Below are 22,926 nucleotides of genomic sequence, written 5' to 3'. Positions count from 1 at the left end.
TAGATCAGGAAAATGTCTTCAAGAGATTCATATTAAGACATATAAATATAAATGACCAAAATCTAGGCAGCCATAATATGCTATGTGATTACTGAAAATTACTACAGACCAGTGGTTCTCAACCTGGCGATTTTGTCCCTCACTGGCCCTGACCCCCAACTCCCAAGGGACATTTGGCAATATCTGGAGACATTTTTGGTTGTCACAACCAGGGTGGTGGGGAGAGCAAGTCACTACCAGCATCTAGTGGAGAGAGGCCAGGGTGCTGCTGAACACCCTACAATAAACAGCACGTCCCTCACCAACCGAGAATTACCCAGTCCAAAATGTCAACAGTGCCAAGCTTGAAAATCCGTGCTACAGACAAATTCCAAGAATGAAAATTAATTGAATGGACAGATGAATAAATATGTGATAAAGCAAATACAGCAAGAAGTTAGCAACTGTAGAATCTATGTGGTGTGTATATGGTATTCACTGTGTAATTCACTTTTCTAGGTTTGAAAACCCTCAAAATAAAATGTTTGGAAAAATATATTAAGTATCCTAATTATATGTTTAAGAAACAGATTTTCAATATAGATAAACCCAAATTCTTACAATTCTTAAAATAAAAAAAAATGATACAACTGTGAAACACCCAAGATACTCACTAACACGCTCATGTAAAAGCAAATAAGGATATTTCAGTATTTCGAGAAGAGGAACTCGAAGCTTATTTTCAAAGTCTTGGCCAGTAAAGTCAAACAGCTGTGCCTCTCCATTGTTGTCTACTATATATAACTCGTCATCGTCTCCAATTTCTGCCTTCATGGCCTTTTCAAAGTGATTTGTGAGACGTGAGGTTTCTAATTCCCATAAAACCTACAGGAAAAGAAAAATGGGCAGTGTGCTTTATATCTTATTATCAATGAAATATACTGGATGTGACGATCCTTCTAGAAAGCCTTTTCCTAAGTATAAAAATTCAGAAGTTTAAACAAGTACTAAACATCATATATTAGATTTAAAGAAAACAGTCACTAAACATAAAAGTGGCTTTTATGATACATGAACATGAGTACATAGAGCATGAGATGTTTAAAACATTGCTCTGGGGCTTCCCTGGTGGCGCAGTGGTTGAGAGTCCGCCTGCCGATGCAGGGGACACGGGTTCGTGCCCCGGTCCGGGAGGATCCCACATGCCGCGGAGCGGCTGGGTCTGTGAGCCATGGCCGCTGAGCCTGCGCGTCTGGAGCCTGTGCTCCGCAACGGGAGAGGCCACACGGTGAGAGGCCCGTGTACCGCAAAAAACAACAACGACGACAAAAAAAAACATTGCTCTTGCAGAGTTTTGCTATCAACAGCTCTGTCAACTATACTCTATTGAAAAGGAAATGAGAAGTTGGAGCTTCTTTATCAAGGCACAAGCTGGGCCTTCTCTGACTTCCCTTCTACGTCCCAGCCATAGGTAACTACCATGAAACATCAGCTTTAATATAAAGACTTTGGTTAGCTTCATAGCTAGGAACATTGTAAACATAAAAGTTTTCTCAAAGGGTTCATAACTAATCATCCCCCTCCTTTTTTCTACATTATTATACATATCTCTATCGTCTGTATTCCATTTTTCATCAGATAAATATAATAAGCCAATATTCAAAGCCACATATTTAAAATTATACATTTCACTTTGGTTACTGTGAATGAAAAAATGCTTGTGTCTTTATTAATTTATACCACTTACCCATTAATAAATGAAGAGAGAGGAAAAAAAGAACTATTAGCCAATAAAAAAATAACCCCCCCCCCCAAAAAAAAATAACCCAAGCCTTTCAGATACCTGGCTGTTAACAATGTCAAACACAATGACATTAAAACATGAACCCCAAAAAATCCCCATACGTCACTTCATTTCACAAAACTGTTTCACATCAAAATGACTAAAAGTGGAGGATTATAAAATTCTGCTTTAGATTTCAATTCAATTCCATCAATCAATAAGAATTTACTCAGCACCTACTATCTACCAGGCAATGAGTTAGACACTAGAAGTATATTAGCATTCACAGTTTAAATCACGTTGTAAGTTCCCTGAATGCTTCCAACAGAGTTCAGATTTATTCTCTTCCTAGTTATCAAGCTCTGAAAAATGCTGCCCAATTACTGTAAAGTACCTTATGTAAGAATGGCAATGCGTCCCGTGCTTTGTGGTATTCAGCCACACACTCTAAGCAGTAGCAGAGGTCTTCATCAGCTGTCTGAAATTCACTGGAGTGGGTCTCGGATGCATAGCGTTGCAGGAAGTCAATGGTGGAAATACCACCTGGCGTACACCAACAACATGTGCTCATTCTGTACCTGTACCCAGAAAAGAAGACATGGAAAGACTAAAGAAAAAAACCACATAACACTTCAGGCCTATTCTGGTGGAGAATGGGTACATTTCCTACTAATGATCATGTCTTCAACTTACAACGTGCCTCGACCACAACCAGAACATTCTGCTGGCCAGCTTATCAATCACTGGCTAAACTCAATCTGAGCCTACTTGTAAAAACTTTACCTGTGACACATGAAAAATAATGAACTGAAAGCAGTTATTAATAAACATCATAAGGCAATATACAGCTATGTTATAAAGAAAGCTCAAAACTATACAGTACTGGGCTTCCCTCGTGGCGCAGTGGTTGAGAGACCACCTGCCGATGCAAGGGACACGGGTTCGTGCCCCGGTCTGGGAAGATCCCACATGCCGCGGAGTGGCTGGGCCCGTGAGTCATGGCCGCTGAGCCTGCGTGTCCGGAAGCCTGTGCTCCGCAGCAGGAGAAGCCACAGCAGTGAGAGGCCCACGTACCACAAACAAACAAAAAAACTACACAGTACTGATAGGAAATTATATACAGAGACATAGAGTTATCAATGTTTTCAAAGTACAGATTTTGGAGTGTTCTAGTAATGTACTGGAGTCAAGTGAAAAGCTCAGGAAACGTTTCACATTCCCTGAGGCCATGTTCCAGAAATTCCTGGAAACCTAAAAAATCCACGAATATTAGTCTATACCAATAACAAAAACTCATGTAGAGAAGAATTTTCTCTTGGTTAGAAAGTATATATACACAGGTGAACTTGCACATGTGTGTATGAATTGCTGTCCGTAAGTCCCTGCTCATCAACGCAGTATAAACTGTAATGGCTGCAAATATAAGAACTACAAACCTATTACTACTAAGTTTCATACTTACAGTTTTTGACTATCTCCAATTTGGGGTTTTACACGACCATCAGAGCCTCCAGCATCCAAACTCAAGTAAAAAGGGTTAAATGAAATTAATTTCAGAGATTGGTTCAAGATGGCACAGTAGAGGACGTGTGCTCACTCCCTCTTGCAAGAGCACCAGAATCACAACTAACTGCTGAACAATCATCAACAGGAAGACGCTGGAACTCACCAAAAAAGATACCCCACATCCAAAGACAAAGGAGAAGCTGCAATGAGATGGTAGGAGGGGTGCAATCACAATAAAATCAAATCCCATAACTGCTGGGCGGGTGACTCACAAACTGGAGAACACTTATACCACAGAAGTCCACCCACTGGAGTGAAGGTTCTGAGCCCCATGTCAGGCTTTCCAACCTGGGGGTCCGGCAACGGGAGGAGGAATTCCTAGGAATTTGAAGGCTAGCGGGATTTGATTGCAGGACTTCGACAGGACTGGGGGAAACAGAGACTCCACTCTTGGAGGGCACACACAAAGTAGTGTGTGCACTGGGACCCAGGGGAAGGAGCAGTGATCCCATAAGAGACTGAAGCAGACCTACCAGCTAGTGTTGGAGGGTCTCCTGCAGAGGCAGCGGGGGTGGCTGTGGCTCACTGTGGGGACAAGGACACTGGCGGCAGAAGTTCTGGGAAGTACTCCTTGGTGGGAGCCCTCCCAGAGTCCACCATTAGCCCCACCAAAGAGCCGGGTAGGCTCCAGTGCTGGGTCACCTCAGGCCAAACAACCAACAGGGGGGGAACCCAGCCCCACCCATCAGCAGAGAAGGAGATTAAAGTTTTACTGAGCTCTGCCCACCAGAGAAACACCCAGCTCTACCCACCACCAGTCCCTCCCATCAGGAAGCCTGCACAAGCCTCTCAGATAGCCTCAGCCACCAGAGGGCAGACAGCAGAAGCAAGAAGAACTACAATTCTAAAGCCTGTGGAAGGAAAACCACATTCACAGAAAAGACAGACAAAAATGAAAAGGCAGAGTACTTTGTACCAGATGAAGGAACAAAATAAAGCCCCAGAAAAACAACTAAATGAAGTGGATAGAGGCAACCTTCCAGAAAAAGAATTCAGAAAAATTATAGTGAAGATGATCCAGGACCTTGGAAAAAGAATGGAGGCAAAGATCGAGAAGATGCAAGAAATGTTTAACAAAGACCTACAAGAATTAAAGAAAAAACACCTAGAAGAATTAAAGAACAAACAGAGATGAACAATACAATAACTGAAATGGAAAATACACTAGAAGGAATCAATAGCAGAGTAACTGAGTCAGAAAAACGGATAAGTGATCTGGAATACAGAATGGTGGAATCCACTGCCGCAGAACAGAATAAAGAAAAAAGAATGAAAAGAAATGACGACAGCCTAAGAGACCTCTGGGACAACATTAAACGCAACAACATTCACATTATATGGGACGGGTCCCAGAAGGAGAAGAGAGAGAGAAAGGACCCAAGAAAATATTTGAAGAGATTATAGTCGAAAACTTCCTGAACATGGGAAAGGAAATAGCCACCCAAGTCCAGGAAGCGCAGAGAGTCCCAGGCAGGATAAACCCAAGGAGAAACACACCAAGACACACAGTAATCAAACTGACAAAAATTAAAGACAAAGAAACATTACTGAAAACAACAAGGGAAAAACGACAAATAACATACAAGGTTAACCCATAAGGTTAACAGCTGATTTCTCAGCAGAAACTCTACAAGCCAGAAGGGAGTGGCACGATATATTTAAAGTGATGAAAGGGAAGAACCTACAACCAAGATTACTCTACCTGGCAAGGGGCTCATTCAGATTCAACGGAGAAATCAAAAGCTTTACATACAAGCAAAAGCTAAGAGAATTCAGCACCACCAAACCAGCTCTACAACAAATGCTAAAGGAATTTCTCTAAGTGGGAAACACAAGAGAAGAAAAGAACCTACACAAACAAACCCAAAACAATTAAGAAAATGGTCATAGGGACATACATATCGATAATTACCTTAAACATGAATGGATTAAATGCTCCAACCAAAAGACACAGGCTTGCTGAATGGATACAAAAACAAGACCCATATATATGCTGTCTACAAGAGATGCACTTCAGACCTAGGAACACATACAGACTGAAAGTGAGGGGATGGAAAAAGATATTCCATGCAAATGGAAATCCAAAGAAAGCTGGAGTAGCAATACTCATATCAGATAAAATAGACTTTAAAATAAAGAATGTTACAAGAGACAAGGAAGAATGCTACACAATGATCAAGGGATCAATCCAAGAAGAAGATATAACAATTATAAATATATATGCACCCAAAATAGGAGCACCTCAATACATAAGGCAACTGCTAACAGCTATAAAAGAGGAAATCAACAGTAACACAATAATAGTGGGGGACTTTTAACACCTCACTTACACCAATGGACAGATCATCCAGACAGAAAATGAACAAGGAAACACAAGCTTTAAATGACACAACAGACCAGATAAATTTAATTGATATTTATAGGACATTGCACCCAAAAACAGCAGATTACACTATTTTCCTCCAGTGCACATGGAACATACTCCAGGACAGATCATATCTTGGGTCACAAATCAAGCCTCAGTAAATTTAAGAAAACTGAAATCATATCAAGCATCTTTTCCAACCACAACTCCATGAGATTAGAAATCAATTACGGCGAAAAAAACAAAAAACACAAACACATGGAGGCTAAACAATAACGTTACTAAATAACCAAGAGATCACTGAGGAAATCAAAAAATACCTAGAGACAAATGACAATGAAAACACAACGATCCAAAACCTACGGGAGGACTTCCCTGGTGGCGCAGTGGTTAAGTATCCGCCTGCCAATGCAGGTGACATGGGTTAGAGCCCTGGTCCGGGAAGATCCCACATGCCGCAGAGCAACTAAGCCCGTGCACCACAACTCTGAGCCTGCGAGCCACAACTACTGAGCCCACGTGCCACAACTACTGAAGCCCACATGCTTAGAGCCCGTGCCCTGCAACAAGCCACCGCAATGAGAAGCTCGCGCACCAAAATGAAGAGTAGCCCACGCTCGCCGCAACTAGAGAAAGCCTGTGCGCAGCAACAAAGACCCAATGCAACCAAAAATAAATTAATTAATTAAATTTAAAAAAAAAAAACCAAACCCTATGGGATGCAGCAAAAGCAGTTCTAAGAGGGAAGTTTAGAGCAATACAAGCCTACCCCCAAGAAACAAGAAAAATCTCAAACAATCTAACCTTACACCTAAAGGAACTGGAGAAAGAAAAACAAACAAAACCCAAAGTTAGTAGAGGGAAGGAAATCATAACGATCAGAGCAGAAATAAATGAAATAGAAATAAAGAAAACAATAGCAAAGATCAATAAAACTAAAAGCTGGTTCTTTGAGAAGATAAACAAAATTGATAAACCTTTAGCCAGACTCATCAAGAAAAAGAGGAAGAGGACTCAAATCAATAAAATTACAAATGAAAAAGGAGAAGTTACAATGGACACCACAGAAATACAAAGCATCCTAAGAGACTACTACAAGCAACTCTATGCCAATAAAATGGACAACCTGGAAGAAATGGACAAATTCTTAGAAAGGTATAACCTTCCAAGACTGAACCAGGAAGAAATCAAAAATATGAACAGGGCTTCCCCGGTGGCGCAGTGGTTGAGATTCTGCCTGCTGATGCGGGGGACGCGGGTTCGTGCCCCGGTCCGGGAAGATCCTACGTGCCGCGGAGCGGCTGGGCCTGTGAGCCGTGGCCGCTGAGCCTGCGCGTCCGGAGCCTGCGCTCCGCAACGAGAGAGGCCACAACAGTGAGAGGCCCGCGTACCGCAAAGAAAAAAAAAAAAAGAACAGACCAATCACAAGTAATGAAATTGAAAGTGTGATAAAAAATCTTCCAACAGGGCTTCCCTGGTGGCGCAGTGGTTGAGAATCCGCCTGCCGATGCAGGGGACACGGGTTCGTGCCCCAGTCCAGGAAGATCCCACGCGCCGCAGAGCGGCTGGGCCCGTGAGCCATGGCCGCTGAGGCTGCACGTCCACAGCCTGTGCTCCGCAACGGGAGAGGCCACAACAGTGAGAGGCCCACGTACCACAAAAAAAAAAAAAAAAAAAAAAAAAAAAATCTTCCAACAAACAAAAGTCCAGGACCAGATGGCTTCACAGGGGAATTCTATCAAACATTTAGAGAAAAGCTAACACACATCCTTCTCAAAATCTTCCAAAAAATTGCAGAGGAAGGAACACTCCCCAAACTCATTCTATGAGGCCACCATCACCCTGATACCAAAACCAGACAAAGATACTACAAAAAAAGAAAATTATAGACCAATATCACTGATGAATATAGATGCAAAAATCCTCAACAAAATACTAGCAAACAGAATCCAACAACACATTAAAAGGATCATACACCATGACCAAATGGGAATTATCCCAGGGATGAAAGGATTCTTCAATATGTGCAAATCAATGTGATATACCATATTAACAAACGAAGAATAAAAACCATATGATCATCTCAATAGATGCAGAAAAAGCTTTTGACAAAATTCAATACCCATTTATGATAAAAACTCCAGAAAGTGGGCATAGAGGGAACCTACCTCAACATAATAAAGACCATATACACCAAACCCACAGCAAACATCACTCTCAATGATGAAAAACTAAAAGCATTTCCTCTAAGATCAGGAACAAGACAAGGATGTCCACTCTCATCACTATTATTCAACATAGTTTTGGAGTCCTAGACACGGCCATCAGAGAAGAAAAGGAAATAAAAGGAATACAAATTGGAAAAGAAGTAAAACTGTCACTGTTTGCAGATGACATGATACGATACGTAGAGAATTCTAAAGATGCCACCAGAAAACTACTAGAGCTAATCAATGAATTTGGTAAAGCTGCAGGATACAAAATTAAAGCACAGAAATCTCTTGCATTCCTATACACTAACAACGAAAGATCAGAAAGAGAAATTAAGGAAACAATCCCATTCACCACTGAAACAAAAATAATAAAATACCTAGGAATAAACCTACCTAAGGAGGTAGAAGACCTGTACTCAGAAATCTGTAAGACACTGATGAAAGAAATCAAAGATGACACAAACAGATGGAGAGACATACCATGTTCTTGGATTGGAAGAATCAATATTGTGAAAATGACTATACTACCCAAAGCAATCTACAGATTCAGTGCAATCCCTCTCAAATTACCACTGGCATTTTTTACAGAACTAGAACAAAAAATCTTAAAATCTGTATGGAGACACAAAAGACCCCGAATAGCCAAAGCAGTCTTGAGGGAAAAAAAATGGAACTGGAGGAATCAGATTCCCTAACTTCAGACTATACTACAAAGCTACAGTAATCAAGACAATATGGTACTGGCACAAAAACAGAAATATAGATCAATGGAACAGAATAGAAAGCCAGAGATAAACCCACGCACCTATGGTCAACTAATCTATGACAAAGAAGGCAAGGATACACAATGGAGAAAAGACAGTCTCTTCAATAAGTGGCGCTGGGAAAACTAGACAGTTACACATAAAAGGATGAAATTAGAACACTCCGTAACACCATACACAAAAATAAACTTAAAATGGATTAGAGACCCAAATGTAAGACCAGACACTATAAAACTCTTAGAGGAAAACAAAGGAAGAACACTTTGACATAAATCACAGCAAGATCTTTTTTGATCCACCTCCTAGAGTAATGGAAATAAAAACAAACATAAACATATGGGGGGCTTTCCTAGTGGCACGGTGGTTGAGAGTCCGCCTGACGATGCAGGGGACACGGGTTAGTGCCCTGGTCCGGGAGGATCCCGCATGCCACGGAGCAGCTGGGCCTGTGAGCCATGGCCGCTGGGCCTGCGCATCCGGAGCCTGTGCTCAGCAATGGGAGAGTCCACAACAGTGAGAGGCCCTCATACCGCAAAATAAAAAATAAACAAATGGGACCTATTAAAAGGTTTTGCAAAGCAAAGGAAACTACAAGACGAAAAGACAACCCTCAGAATGGGAGAAAACATTTGCAAACGAATCAACAGACAAAAGATTAATCTCCAAAATATATAAACAGCTCAAGTAGCTCAATATTAAAAAAACAAACAAACCAATCAAAAAATGGGCAGAAGACCTAAATAGACATTTCTCCAAAGAAGGCATACAGCCAGCCAAGAAGTGCATGAAAAGCTGCTCAACATCATTAATTATTAGAGAAATGCAAATTAAAACTACAATGAGGTATCACCTCACACCAGTTAGAATGGGCATCAACAGAAAATCTACAAACAACAAATGCTGGAGAGGGTGTGGAGAAAAGGGAACCCTCTTGCACTGTTGGTGGAAATGTAAATTGATACAGCCACTACGGAGAACAGTGCAGAGGTTCCTTAAAAAAACTAAAAATAGAATTACCATATGACCCAGCAATCCCACTACTGGGCATATACCCAGAGAAAACCAGAATTCAAAAAGACACATATACCCCAATGTTCACTGCACCACTATTTACAATAGCCCGGTCATGGAAGCAACCTAAATGCCCATTGACAGACAAATGGATAAAGAAGATGTGGTACATATATACAACGGAATATTACTCAGTCATATAAAGGAACGAAAGTGGGTCATTTGTAGAAACATGGATGGATCTAGAGACTGTCATACAGAGTGAAGTAAGTCAGAAAGAGAAAGACAAATATGGTATATTAACGCATATATGTGGAACCTAGAAAAATGGTACAGATGAACCAGTTTGCAGTGCAGAAACAGAGACACAGAGGTAGAGAACAAACGTAGGGACACCAAGGGGGGAAAGTGGCGGCAGGTGGCGGTGGTGGTGGTGCAATGAATTGGGAGATTGGGATTGACATATATACACTAATACGTATAAAATAGATAACTAATAAGAACCTGCTGTATAAAAAATAAATAAAATTTAAAAATTTTAAAAAAGGAAATTAATTTTCCAAATCCTAGTAGTCTCAGAGAGCAAAGTAGCAAGTTGGTACCAGGAAAGGAGAGGAAATCCCAAGAATCAAATGTGTCAAAGGTCTGAAGGAAAATACACAAGTCAAGTTTATCAGAACTGCAGATGGCGCGAAACAGAGGATTAGCAAAATAGGGTGGAAGCCAAAATCCAAAGAGATCTCCAATTCTAATGAGGAGTAATAAAAGCAAGCTAAGATGCCACTAAATGCATATAGAAGCAAATAGAAAGCTCACTGTCAGTAAGCAGTGTATTATGGCTAAACATAAAGCAAATGTTTTGCAACGAAATAAACAAGAGGCTGGAGCATGAAAAATACAAGTGAGCCTGGAGCATCTTACAGGAACAGAAACAAAGTGCTCAAAATACAAAAGGATGGGGGCATGTCAAAGGGACATATTAGCCACCAACCTGAAAGAGCTCCCAGTGGCCAAAGCTGAAACAATCTGAGTAACAAAATAATGTAATATCGTATTATAACCCACAGTATAAATATACATGAATCCATAGTGCTACAAATGAATGAATAAACAAATGTGGGGGAAGGAACAAACTTTCCTTATAGAAGAATCACAAATAATATATACAGATACTCCCCATTCCAGGAAACGGAGTTTAATCCCACCCTACCTTGAGTGAGGGCTGGACTTGGTGAAATACTTTCAAATAAGGAAGTATGCAAAGTGAAAGTCACACTTACGGTGGAGACACCTGGCAAACACAACCTCAAACCAAGTGATCAAGGGTAACATCACCAGTGGTTAAGTCGTGTTGGTAACCCCTGACACTGTGATGAGGCAGGAACTTCAACTCTGCAGTATGCTTCCCCAAACCCACAACCCCAGTCTATTTATGCAAAAAACATCAGACAAACTCAAGGTATTATCCAAACAGCTATTAGCCAGTCTTTGACAAAAAAGAAGAAAACCACACCCAAGGGAAATCGAACCAAGTGTTCTATCATATGGAAACATTTTATTGGGAATTGCACCAGGAAATTACCCAACAAAACCAATCTTGAAAACTTGACCTTCATTATCTAATGAATGTATATTAGCCTAATGGGAAAAAAGTTACCAACCCAACTGTAAACCCAATGAAGTTCATTTCCTAACTGGATGAACCTAATCCATGCATTCTCATCAGGAGTGACATCATCCTCAAGGAGATGAAAACCGGTTAGTGGAACACATCCTACTCTTTGTACATATGAAGCACAGGTACATTACGTAAAGAAGTATATATTGGTGGTATTAAAATTCATGGAAATTCATAGGAAAGAAATGTCTTAAACGTTTCCTTTCAGCGAGGGAGAAGGGACAATAAAAGGTTAAAAACATGACCCAAGTCATTGAATACTTGGGTACAGAAACTTGACAATGTTAAGTTTTTGAATGCATTATCACCCAAAAATTCAGAGCATAATAAGCTCTGCTAATGGGAAATTTATCACATCTTGACAGAATTTATAATTTCTGTACAATCAAAAACATGTATTTATCTTGTGAGCTGTTTTTAAAATTCATTAAATACTAACTGTATACTTTCTTCATGCCTCTGAAAAGAATTTAGGGCAGCTTTCAACATTAAAGTATAAAGAAAAAGACATTTTAGAAGGCAATTTTAAAAGAGAGAGAAATCGATATTATTTAGAAGAAACTTAATTTCACTAAGTCCTAATTTAGGAGCTTCCTGAAAAGTAGAGCAGAAAGATAACATGAGTGACACAGTCCTCGTGTGAAAAATAAAAAAAAGTAATATGCTAGTTCAGCTGGAGAGTCCTGCCCTTCCCTAACACTAATTCTAATTCAATTACATTTTTTAAGGGTGCTGCAAACTAGGGAATACGAAGTAACAGAATGGACACTATGTTTCTGCAGAATATAAATTTCATTCAAAGAACTTCTTATACTTGAAAAACCAGTAATATAATACCAGGAAGTTAAAAGTCTGCAGGAGCTGTGTTTTTCCAGTGATGTAATCTAATTCAATACGTTTCACCCTTCTAGACCAGGCAAGAACAGAAAATGAAACTTATGGGAGATTTCTCAAACATCAATTGTTTCAAGCTTGACTTGAGCAGGAAACAAGACTGCAGTCAATTGAAACTTTGAAAAAATTAAGGTACTGAAGTACAAATATTGTATACTTTAAAATAATTATTAACAGAGAAGTTCGTTAGCAAAATAAACCTTCTAGTAAAAAAATTATGGAGTCTGCATTTTATTTCACTCACTCAGAGAGCTAGCCTACTTCCACATTCCAGAAAGCAAAACTAAATTTTCTCAAAGTAGATAGGAGTTACTGCCATATAACAGATAAGTGCCATGGAATTTAGAAAATAGAGAGAACAGTGCTATAGCACATCAACAACAGAAACATGTTTCCATAGTTCCTCTCAAAAGGCCATAAATGTGTGTGGTTATGTTCCTAAAACTAAAATCATCATTGGCCTGATAGCTAAGCCCAAAAAATCTGAACAGGGTATACTGAAATTTTTCTTTTAAGGGAAAACTGCTGGTAGATGACTATGAATCCTGCAAATTTTTGCACAATTCAGTTCTTCTGGAGGACAGTTTTGTTAATTTCATCAATGTTTTTACTGCTTGGAATCATTACTGACCAACAAATGCAAGAGTCTAGGGAATCCTCAAGCTGCATGACAGAAATAAGAGCGGCTCCTTTGCATCAAAGAGACAGCTGATTTGCCAATAACATAGGATGCTTCACCAGAGGTATAACTGTAACTTTCTACTGACTTATCCAGGGGATATCGTTTCTCAATAATAGCTGGCCAGAAACTTCAAATAACAATCACTTTCTTCCACCCTTCCTAGCTAAACTTTTTGAAAATTTATTTATTTATTTAAAACTTCTTCGCAATTGCTTTTATTTATATTTTTCCTCGGCCATGCTGAGCGGCTCTAGGGATCTTAGTTTAGATCCCTGACGACGGATTGAACCCGGGTCACGGCTGTGAAAGCGCCAAGTCCTAACCACTGGACCACCAGGGAACTCCCCTTGAAAAAATAATTTAGATTCACTTCTTTAGCTCCTTTGCACTCTGGCTTCTACCTTATGTTTCACTGAATGTTTTCACAAAAGTCCCTAATAATCTCTTTAATACTAAACCAATAGGTTCTTTACTGGACTCCTCTAAAGCATATTAAACTGCTAACCATGTACTGCTTAGCTATGACAACACACCATTCTTTCTCACTTCCTCTACCCAACCCCCATAATCACCTATTCCTTTTCCCCCTGCTTCATAACAAAATTTCCAAAGGTTTGTCCTCAGGACTCTATCCCTTCATTCAATATCCTCTTTGTGGGTAACGATTCAACCTATTTCTTCAACTACTATCTATCTATCTATCTACTTATTTATATTATTTTTTTTTTATGGTATGCAGGCCTCTCACTGCTGTGGCCTCTCCCGTTGCAGAGCACAGGCTCTGGACGCACAGGCTCAGCGGCCATGCCTCACGGGCCCAGCCGCTCCGTGGCATGTGGGATCTTCCCGGACCGGGGCACGAACCAGTGTCCCCTGCATCAGCAGGCAGACTCTCAATCACTGCGCCACCAGGGAAGCCCTCAACTACTATTTATAATGAAGCTTCCCAAAGACTGAGAATGTAGGTAAAACTCAATGCAATGTTTGTGTTTCAGCTACTCAATAAACGATAGCCTAGCCTAGAATTCCACAAAGATATAGAGCTGCCCTTCAGTATCTGCAAGGGATTGGTTCCAGGAGTCCCCCCCATGCATACCAAAATCTGCAGGTGCTCAAGTCCCTTCCATAACATAGTGCAGTATAGGGAACACAGTTGGCCCTCTATATCCACAGATGGGAAACCCAAAGATATGGAAGGCTGACCGTACTCAATATCCAACTGTATAGTAAATCTATACTCACTTGACAGTTGCCTCAAAGTAAACAGTACCAAAACAGAACAAAGTCTTTCCCGTAAATGTGTTATCTGTCCTGTATTCTCTATATCCATGGTATTACCACAACTTCACTTTTCAAACCAGTAACCTGTGAATTCTCCTATACTCTCGTCCCTTAGCCCCCATCTCTACAAGTTCTATACAGTCTACCACCTTGATTACATCTGTACTTTACTCTCAGTGAGACTGCCATTTCCTTAGTTCAATACATTTTCATTATTTGTCTGGATTACAGAAGCAACCTAAATGATCTACCTCTTGTTTGATCCACCATCAATTCTTCCTCCAAAATGCTGTCAAAGGTCAAAGCAAACGCCAGACTCTAAAAGCACAAATGACTCCTCTAACTTTGGCCGGTAACATTTTTGACCTCACCACACAAGGCTCTCCATGACCTGGCTTCAGCATCATCTCTTGCCATTCCCCCTCACTTGCTCTTCCTAAAATGCTTCCTGGTGTTTGGCATTACCTGCCTTTATGGAAGCCCTTCCATCTGCCTTGAACACCTGCCCTTCATACCTGTGCCTGGTTCTTAACCCTGAATGCGCATCAGACTCCCCAAAAGAACTTGGTGGGGGAGCGGGAAGAAAAGCCGATGGTGAGACACCACTGATAAAACTCAGATTCGTTCTCAAAAACACTCCACCAGTAAGTATGATAAAAAGCCAGATTTGGGGGTCTTCCCTGGTGGCCCAGCGGGTAAGACTCTGCACTCCCAATGCAGGGGGCCGGGGTTCCATCCCTGGTCAGGAAACTAGATCCCACATGCACGCCGCCGCTGAGAGTTCACAGGCCACAACTAAGACCCAGCGCAGCCAAAATCAATAAATTAAGTAAATATTTCGGGGGCAGGGGTGGGGCGAGCCAGATTTGATAACTACCTCTGAGCATCATCATGCCTGGGGGCTTGTCGGACTCATTCCCTCCCTTCCAGTCTGTCTTTGATGACTTTTTTCTCCATCCCCTCAGGACTTTGTGCGTGGTTTCTATCACTGCATTTACCATGTTAGGCTGAGCTGTTTACTTATCTGACTCCCACCTACAAGCTCCATCCTCAGCAATTCTTAGTCTGTTAGGAGGCAAGGATCCGTTCTGTATTGTTGTTCTTTTTTCTTTTTTTTACACTTTTCAGTGCTTGGCACATATTAAGTGCCTGAAAAAAGTCTTAAATGTTTATTTGACAAATAACTACCGACACTTCCCTGGGGGCACACTGGTTAAGACTCCGCGCTGCCAATGCAGGGGGCCCAGGTTCAATCCCTGGTCTGGGAACTAGATCCCACCTGCATGCCGCAACTAAGAGTTCGCATGCCATAACTAAGGAGCCCGTCTGTCACAACTAAGACCCAATGCAACTAAATAAAGAATTTAAAAATTTAAAAATTTAAAATTAAAAAAGCAACAACAAATAATTACCTGGGGTAATGACCTACAGAGAAGTGATCCTCTCGGTTGAGATTCCTGGGTTTACTTGACAATGGGTGAGGATCTGCATTCATATATACCCAGACTCTGGCCCCCAAAAGAACATTTCTGAAAAGGCAAAACAAAGCAAAAGGGAGGAAGTGGTTTTTACACTCGCTCTCCCACCTGGGTTTCACATCAATCCTTATAAAGGAGAACCAAATATAACCATTTGATGACAGAGCTCAAGCTCCCAGAGGTTAAGACAACGTGCCTGTGAGTCTACAAGGAGCGAAGAAACAGCGCAACTGCCATTCTGACTCCACAGGGGGAGTGGCTCCACGGGAGACCTCGTCCCCACGTTGGGGACAGCGAGGCACTCTGTCAGAAAGTCCCCCAATTAGCAGGTAAGTTCAGCCCTAGGATCGTCAGTGGCTAACATCTCTGCCGCTTTAACTGACCAGCCGTGGGTTCTTCTTCCTTCGAGCCTCGTGCCCGGTTCCTTCCGGGCCATACAGGTCTTGGCACATCGTCGCTCCTGGAAGGTGGGGAGGACGGCAAAAGCCCCTCTGGCTGGCTGTCAGCGCTCCATCGCCTTCAGGTGGTGCAGGGAGGGCTCAGGTGGCCACTCGGCAGGGGCACACTCTCCAAAGGCACGAAGCCCGGCAGGAGGAAGCAGGGGGCGCCGAGCGGACAGAGACTTTCTATAGCGAGACACCCCACTCACTCCCACCGAAACTACGCAGCGCCCAGACTCGGAAGAGCTCACACGGGACGGCAGTGCAGACGACGCGAAGGGAGAGGACCGGAGGGCGGCCCACAGGACGCCGCGGGGATGCTCCCGCCTCGGGCATGCTCCCGCCTCGGGCGCCGCAACTCTCCTGAGGGACGCGGCCGAGCTCGCGCCGCCCCTCCCCCACCCGCCCGGGCCTCACGCGCTGCGACAGTTACGCCGCGCGCGTTCCCACGCTCACCGGGCCTGCAGCCGCGAGTCCGCCGCTCTCCTCACCCCCCTCGGCCTCCCGCCGACTGCTAGACAGCCTCCAACTCCATGCCCCGACTCAACAGTCGGCCGAGAACGGAAGTCCGGGCACCTCCGTCCGCAACCGACCACCCAACCCGAGGAAGCCGCGAGCGCAGGCCCCGCCTCTGCGCGGCGTCAGCCGTCCGCAAGCCCCGCCCCGACCGCCGCTTTCTTGTTTTGGTGCCCCGAGGGGCGGGGCGTGGGAAGGGATACGCCCGGGCTCCGCCGGGAGGCCGGGACGTCCGGAGTGGCGTCACTTCCGTGCTCCCGGGGCCGGCCAATCAGGAGCGTCCGTGAGGGGCAGGGGCGGGGGCGGGGGCAAGCTTGAGGCCGAGCTTCCACAGCGGCCTTGCCCAGGATTTCTCTGGGTAGTGGCCGCTCCCCGACGCGCCCACCCCGGGAGACCTGGACGCCTACCGTGCTGTCTTTTTCGTCCAGTCCTTTTTCTTCTCTTTTCGACGCCTCAGGAGTTTCAGCAGGGGTGTTACGAGTTGCGAAGGAATTTTTTTTCTCTTTAGATTTCCTTTAAAGACCTAAAATATAATATCAACACGTACTTTGGAGTAAATATATACTTTGTATTATAGAAAAGGGATACATTAAGTATTGGAAAGAGAAAAAACAGTACAGAATATAACAGTAAAACTCCCTGGGAAGCCTACCCATTTTTTTTTTTAACGCTTACTACTGTTTTCGACGAGGCGTCACCACTAGCTTATACTCTATTAATAGAGGAGACAGAAAAACGAAATAATTACTAGTTCTGATGAAGGCTCTAAAGGAAAGCAGAGGCTGAGATAGGCCCGATCCAGACAGGTCAGCCAGCGACGATCTTACCGAGCAGAACCCTAACGGAAGAATGCGAGGGGGCGAGCCTGGGAAGAAGGGGGCAGGGTCCTGGTGAGGAACATTCCAGAAAGAGGGCGTGGCTTATCGGAAAAGCCCAATGCCCGTTATGGAAATTTAACGATCCGAGCGCGAGGCGAAGACCGTTATTCTCGTTTCTGGATTTTTCTCTGCCCGGTGGACTGTGCTGGCCAAATTCAAATCCAGTGTTTAAATAACGAAAGTTACAAAACTGTGTGGAACTATATTGCACTATAAATTGTGTAGGTATCCTTTTTAAAATAATATTCATACTTTTGAAAAATAGGGATCTGGCTGGCTATTTAAAAAAAAAAAGTTTTTTTTAAAGAGAAGATGAAAAAAAACATCACCGGAATCTCTATTTCCCTGAGATAACCATTTTAATGTGTATCCTTGAAGAATGTATTACATACGTTTTTATTAAAGTAGCCATGAAAGGATATTTATAAAATGCTAAGCTACTCACCACGGTGTAAGAAACGGAATATTACCGTGAATCCTGAACAGAGGGGCTCCTCTATTTTACAGGGTAGCTTGGGCTAGGGACACACAGAAATGGTTTAACTTCTTATAAAATCAGAAAACAAGTGGAATATTAGGTTGAAGAAAATCTTTTAATATTTACCATTTATTTGTCTTTATACCAATACAGTCATAAAATATAAATTTTGATATTTTTAAGGAGGAAAGTGCCCCTGAAGGCAAAAAGTGCTTAGGGCCACTAAAGTCATAATCTCATCCTGCTTCTGGGCCCACTGTGGGTCTTTCCTTATAATATTACCACGTTTGTCTTTAATCTGTAAATATATGAAGCTTAGCGTGTTTTTAAACTTTATCAAATTAGACTGAATGCGTTTTTCCGTGAATTGCTTTTTACACTCAAGAGATTCATTGATCCAAGGTATGCTCAGGAGTTGTAGAGCCTAAAGTTTACGCAACTTGAGGGGTGTCTTTAATATTTATTTGAAATGAATAGCACAAATTACAAATTTTTAAAACGGACAAACCCCACAAATATTAAAAATTCAGAAAAAATATTTAAGCTGCAAACACAACTCTATAAAAGTTATATATTGGGGCTTCATACACTTTTATCTCAGCAGTGAGGTTGAAGATCATTTTCTCTACAAGGAACACAAACGTAATTCAGTCTTTTTCTAGTAAGATTGAGGAAATTTTATTGCGTTTATGAAAGTTTCAAATTAATATTTCATTTGATAACATGCAAATTTTTAGGACTGTCAAGTTTAAAAAAATTTGTACCAAGCCTTTTTTCACAGATAAGCTGTAAGAATTCAGAACACAAAGTTTCTGGTGTAATGATTGAACCTAAATACTTGGAATTGATAACACATTACTACTAGGTTGTCATAGATTTTCTCATTTTTAGATACAGATTGTGAGTTTTATTATGTCAGTATTTTATGTCAAAATTTCAGTACTTTTTCCAGTTTGATCGTTTGACTCATTACTTATCATTATTTGGATTATCAACAATTCAAGAACATGTTACGCATTATTTCTCTTTGAAATGGATCTGTTCTTAATGAATTACTAAAATATTTGTTATAATTTCTATTGATTTCATCATCATTAACCTTCACTGTAGCCTCTTATTCCATGATGTTGTCAACTTTATATAATGTGTATACAATTATACACAGTAAGTACACAGTTTAGGTGTATGGTTGAGGGATTTTAACGACTCTGTAATTTCATGTAACCATCTCTAATCATGATATAAAACATTTTCTTCCTGCCAGAAAAGCGCCCTTGAGACACGTGGCAGTAAATCTTCTCCCCATTCACCCAATGGAAACATTGATTTGACTTCTATCAACATATCTATCATCATAGATTCATTTAGACTATTCTAGAACTCTATCAATGGAATTATACACTATGAATTCTTTTGACCATCTGCTTTTTTTCAACATGAAGTGTATGGGGTTCACAGATGTTATTGTATGTATCAGCAATTCATTTTTATTGCAGAGAAGGGTATAATTCAATGAATACACCACAATTTGGTTTTTTTCTTTTAGTCATCTACCGATGAATATTGGTTGGTTTCAAGTTTTCCACTGTTAATAGATAAGGCTGTTATGAACATTACTGTACAAGTCTTTTAATGGTCATACGTTTTCATTTAACATGGATAAATATGCAGGCGTGGAATTGCTGGATTACAGAGTAGGTGTGTCTTTAACATTACAAGAATTTACAATCCATTTTCCAACGTGATTTTACCATCTTAAATTACCATAAGCAAAGTATAAGACTTCCATTTGCTCCACAACCTTGTCAATACGATCCCTATTGTAAGTCGTTTACATTTCAGTCATCCCGATGGGTTAAAACTGTGCCTCATTTGTATTTCCCTAATAACTAATGATGTAGAACATCTTTTCATGTGCAGATTGAGAATTAGTGTATCTTCTTTGTGAACTGACTGAGCTTTCAGGCAGAGCACAGAGGATTTTTAGGGCAGTGAAAGTACTCTGATATTAAAGGACTGATACATGTCATTGTACGTTTGTCCAAACCCATAGAATGTATATATCAAGAGTGAACCCTAATGAAAACTATGGACTCTGGGTGATAATGACGTGTCACCGTAGGTTCATCAGTTGTAACAAATGTACTACACTGGTAGGGGATGTTGATAATGGGGGATGCTATGCATATGGTGGGGAAGCAGTGGGTATTTCAGAAATCTCTGTACCTTCCTCTGAATTTTGCTGTGAACCTAAAACTGCTCTGAAAAACTAAAGTCCTTTTTAACCTTATGGTCAAACGGCTCGGACGTTTGAATGGAGATGGCAGGTAGGCAGATTAATATTTTAGCCTGGGGCTTCCCTGGTGGCGCAGCGGTTGAGAGTCCGCCTGCCAATGCAGGGGACGCGGGTTCGTGCCCCGGTCTGGGAGGACCCCACATACCGCGGAGCGGCTGGGCCCGTGAGCCATGGCCGCTGAGCCTGCGCGTCCGGAGCCTGTGCTCCGCAACGGGAGGGGCCGCGACAGTGAGAGGCCCGCGTACCGCAAAGAAAAAAAAAAAAAAAAAAAAATATATATATATATATATATATATTTTTTAGCCTGGAGTTTGGGGGAGAATCTGACCTATAACTACACATTTGGGAGCCATCAGCACGTAGATGTTATTTCGAGGCATCGGGAGAAAGTGAAGAGCCCAAAAAGCCTCGAGGAACATGAGCATTTAGAAGTTGGGGGCAGTGGGGGAGTGTAGCAGAAAGTGGTAATTGATTCTACATGTATAGAATCAAAGCTAGCTAATACCATGGCTTGTTTGGTGGTAACAATGCAGAATAGGTGAGACTGACAATTTAGAAGGATCAGCAAAGGACCAAAATCTCTGAGATAATGTGAAGGGACAGATTGCAGGGCTCAGGTGCAGGGACTCAGCTTGTAGCAGGAGGAATGAATGTAGATGGAGGTAGGATTGACTGGTTGGTGCAGGCAAGAGGGATTTGATGGAGGATGGCTTCGATTTTCTCAGTGAATCATGAAAAGGGCCGAAGGGGGCTGTGGGATGGTTGAATGTAGGACACAGCTGATGTGGGTAAAAGAACAGCAAGCCTATTCGAGGGTTGCTGGCACTACTGAGCCCGCGTGACACAACTCCTGAAGCCTGCGCACTTAGAGCCCGTGCTCCGCAACAAGAGAAGCCACAACAATGAGAAGCCCGCGCACCGCAAGGAAGAGCAGCCCTGCTCACGGCAACTAGAGAAAAGCCCGCGCGCAGCAATGAAGACCCAACACAGCCAAACATAAATAAATAAATAAATTTAGAGAGGGTTGCTGGCAACACTGTGTGTCCTTTTGAGGTTTACGGTCATTAAACCAGCTCAGCTGTGTGATTTTCTTCTAGGAATATTCAGCTCTTCAGGTGCAGATAGGAGGCAGATGGAAGGGCTCATCCAGGTCTGATGTCTTGAGCAGGGAAGTACCAGGGGGAGAGAATGAAGAGCCGAGGGTGTTCAGAAGGGAGGGATTGTAATGACGGACACATGGGTAGGCTAGGAGTGGGTTGATGGATCGATGGATTATTTGATGAGGTCGAAGAATTATAACTACGGCGTGTTATTTCAGGAGATAGACTGGGAAAGGTGTTCAGAAAGTGCTAGACTGTGTAGCCTCCAAGAAAACAGGCACCAAGTCTGTATTGTTCCCTCTTGCATCTTTAGCTCTTAACAGTACCTGGCTCACTGCATGTGGTCAGTGATGCTTGCTGAACTAAAAGTAGTGTTCTGAGGAGAACAGATGCCATGGTCTGATTACACACTCATTTTTTACCTCCTGTGCACTGCAGTTCTGGACCTCTTTGTTGGACAATGAAGTCTCCAAATTAAGATAAACAGCTGAAAGGCATGCTTACTGAAGAGTGCTCAGTGGCCAAGAACTCAAATCATGCAGCCAACACTGTTTAAAAACAATTTTATTTGTTCCTCGGTCCTGTTTCTTGGGAGATGGGTCATCTTCTTCTCCTTACCTTTGTTCACTTTCTGAGTCTACTCCTCTTCCACTCCCTGCCAAGTACACGTTTCCTCTTCTGCCTTTTTCTTGCTGTAAATGGGGTTGTCCATTTCATGGCTCCAGCTCTCACCCTTAGGGAGCTAACAAACCAACCCATCTCTCTAGTGTGCTTTTTTCTTGTCTGTTCTCTCCGTGTAGTAGACTGGGTCTCCTCAGATGGGCCCTGTTGATACTTCAAAGTCTACACATTCAAACCAAACTCATGGTGTTCGTTTTCTCTTCTCTTGGACCTGTGTTTGACAAATACAGTCTACCCTTCCCTTCTTTTTCTTCCAAATTGCTGTATGTAAAAAGGGTGTTTGGCAAAAGTAAGATTTTTTTGGGGGGGGTGGGGGTGGGTGAAGGGCATGGAGCTAGGGGTGAGAAAAAGTTTAAAAATTAAACTTTTACAAAGTACACAAGTTTATCGGGTAAAATTCACAGCACAGGTAATTACCCACAGTCCTGCACATGTGTGGGTCGCTTCCTCAGGGTCCATTCACCTCTTCTGCTAAGGGAACCATGATCTTCCACGGGGGTGTTTACCCTTTCAGCCATTTAAGGCAGGTTGAGCTAAATCCCAGCTCCAGACATGAGCCCAGATGGGTTGAAGACCATCCTATTTTTGTGGCTACAGTGATGGCTCAGAGGTGGACACAAGCTCTAATTTGGGCACTGAGAACAAAACCCAGGACTTAAGCAAGAGCTCCTGTTCTCTTCTCTGCATGGCATCCTCTATTTAAAAAATACGAAGAAGGGTGCTATAACATGGGGCTCTATGAAGGCACCCCTCAGGGCCAAGGGGCCCCCTGTGTGGACTGAAGAAGGAGTGGACTCTGGAGAAGGGAGAGCTGAGAATCAGCAAGAAAACACATTTTGGGGA

The 22,926-nt window shown here is 42.2% G+C and overlaps 1 protein-coding gene across 2 annotated transcripts in view; it reads right to left on the bottom strand.

Moving 5' to 3' along the window:
• The window catches only part of SETX (senataxin), an 81,617-nt gene extending 64,817 nt beyond the window's left edge, over positions 1 to 16,800 (bottom strand). For both annotated transcript variants that reach the window (XM_067040412.1, XM_067040413.1), the window contains exons 1-4: positions 16,591 to 16,800; positions 15,629 to 15,745; positions 2,157 to 2,340; positions 654 to 864 (exon numbers count right to left, since the gene is read on the bottom strand). In XM_067040412.1, the coding sequence (XP_066896513.1) occupies positions 654 to 864; positions 2,157 to 2,340; positions 15,629 to 15,711 (478 nt within the window). In that variant the 5' untranslated portion in view covers positions 15,712 to 15,745; positions 16,591 to 16,800. The remainder of the gene's footprint in view (positions 1 to 653; positions 865 to 2,156; positions 2,341 to 15,628; positions 15,746 to 16,590) is intronic.
• Positions 16,801 to 22,926: the final 6,126 nt, after the last annotated feature.

Source organism: Kogia breviceps, chromosome 8 (assembly GCF_026419965.1).
Source record: "Kogia breviceps isolate mKogBre1 chromosome 8, mKogBre1 haplotype 1, whole genome shotgun sequence".
Taxonomy (NCBI): Eukaryota; Metazoa; Chordata; class Mammalia; order Artiodactyla; family Physeteridae; genus Kogia; species Kogia breviceps.
This window is presented reverse-complemented; position numbering and strand designations above follow the sequence as displayed.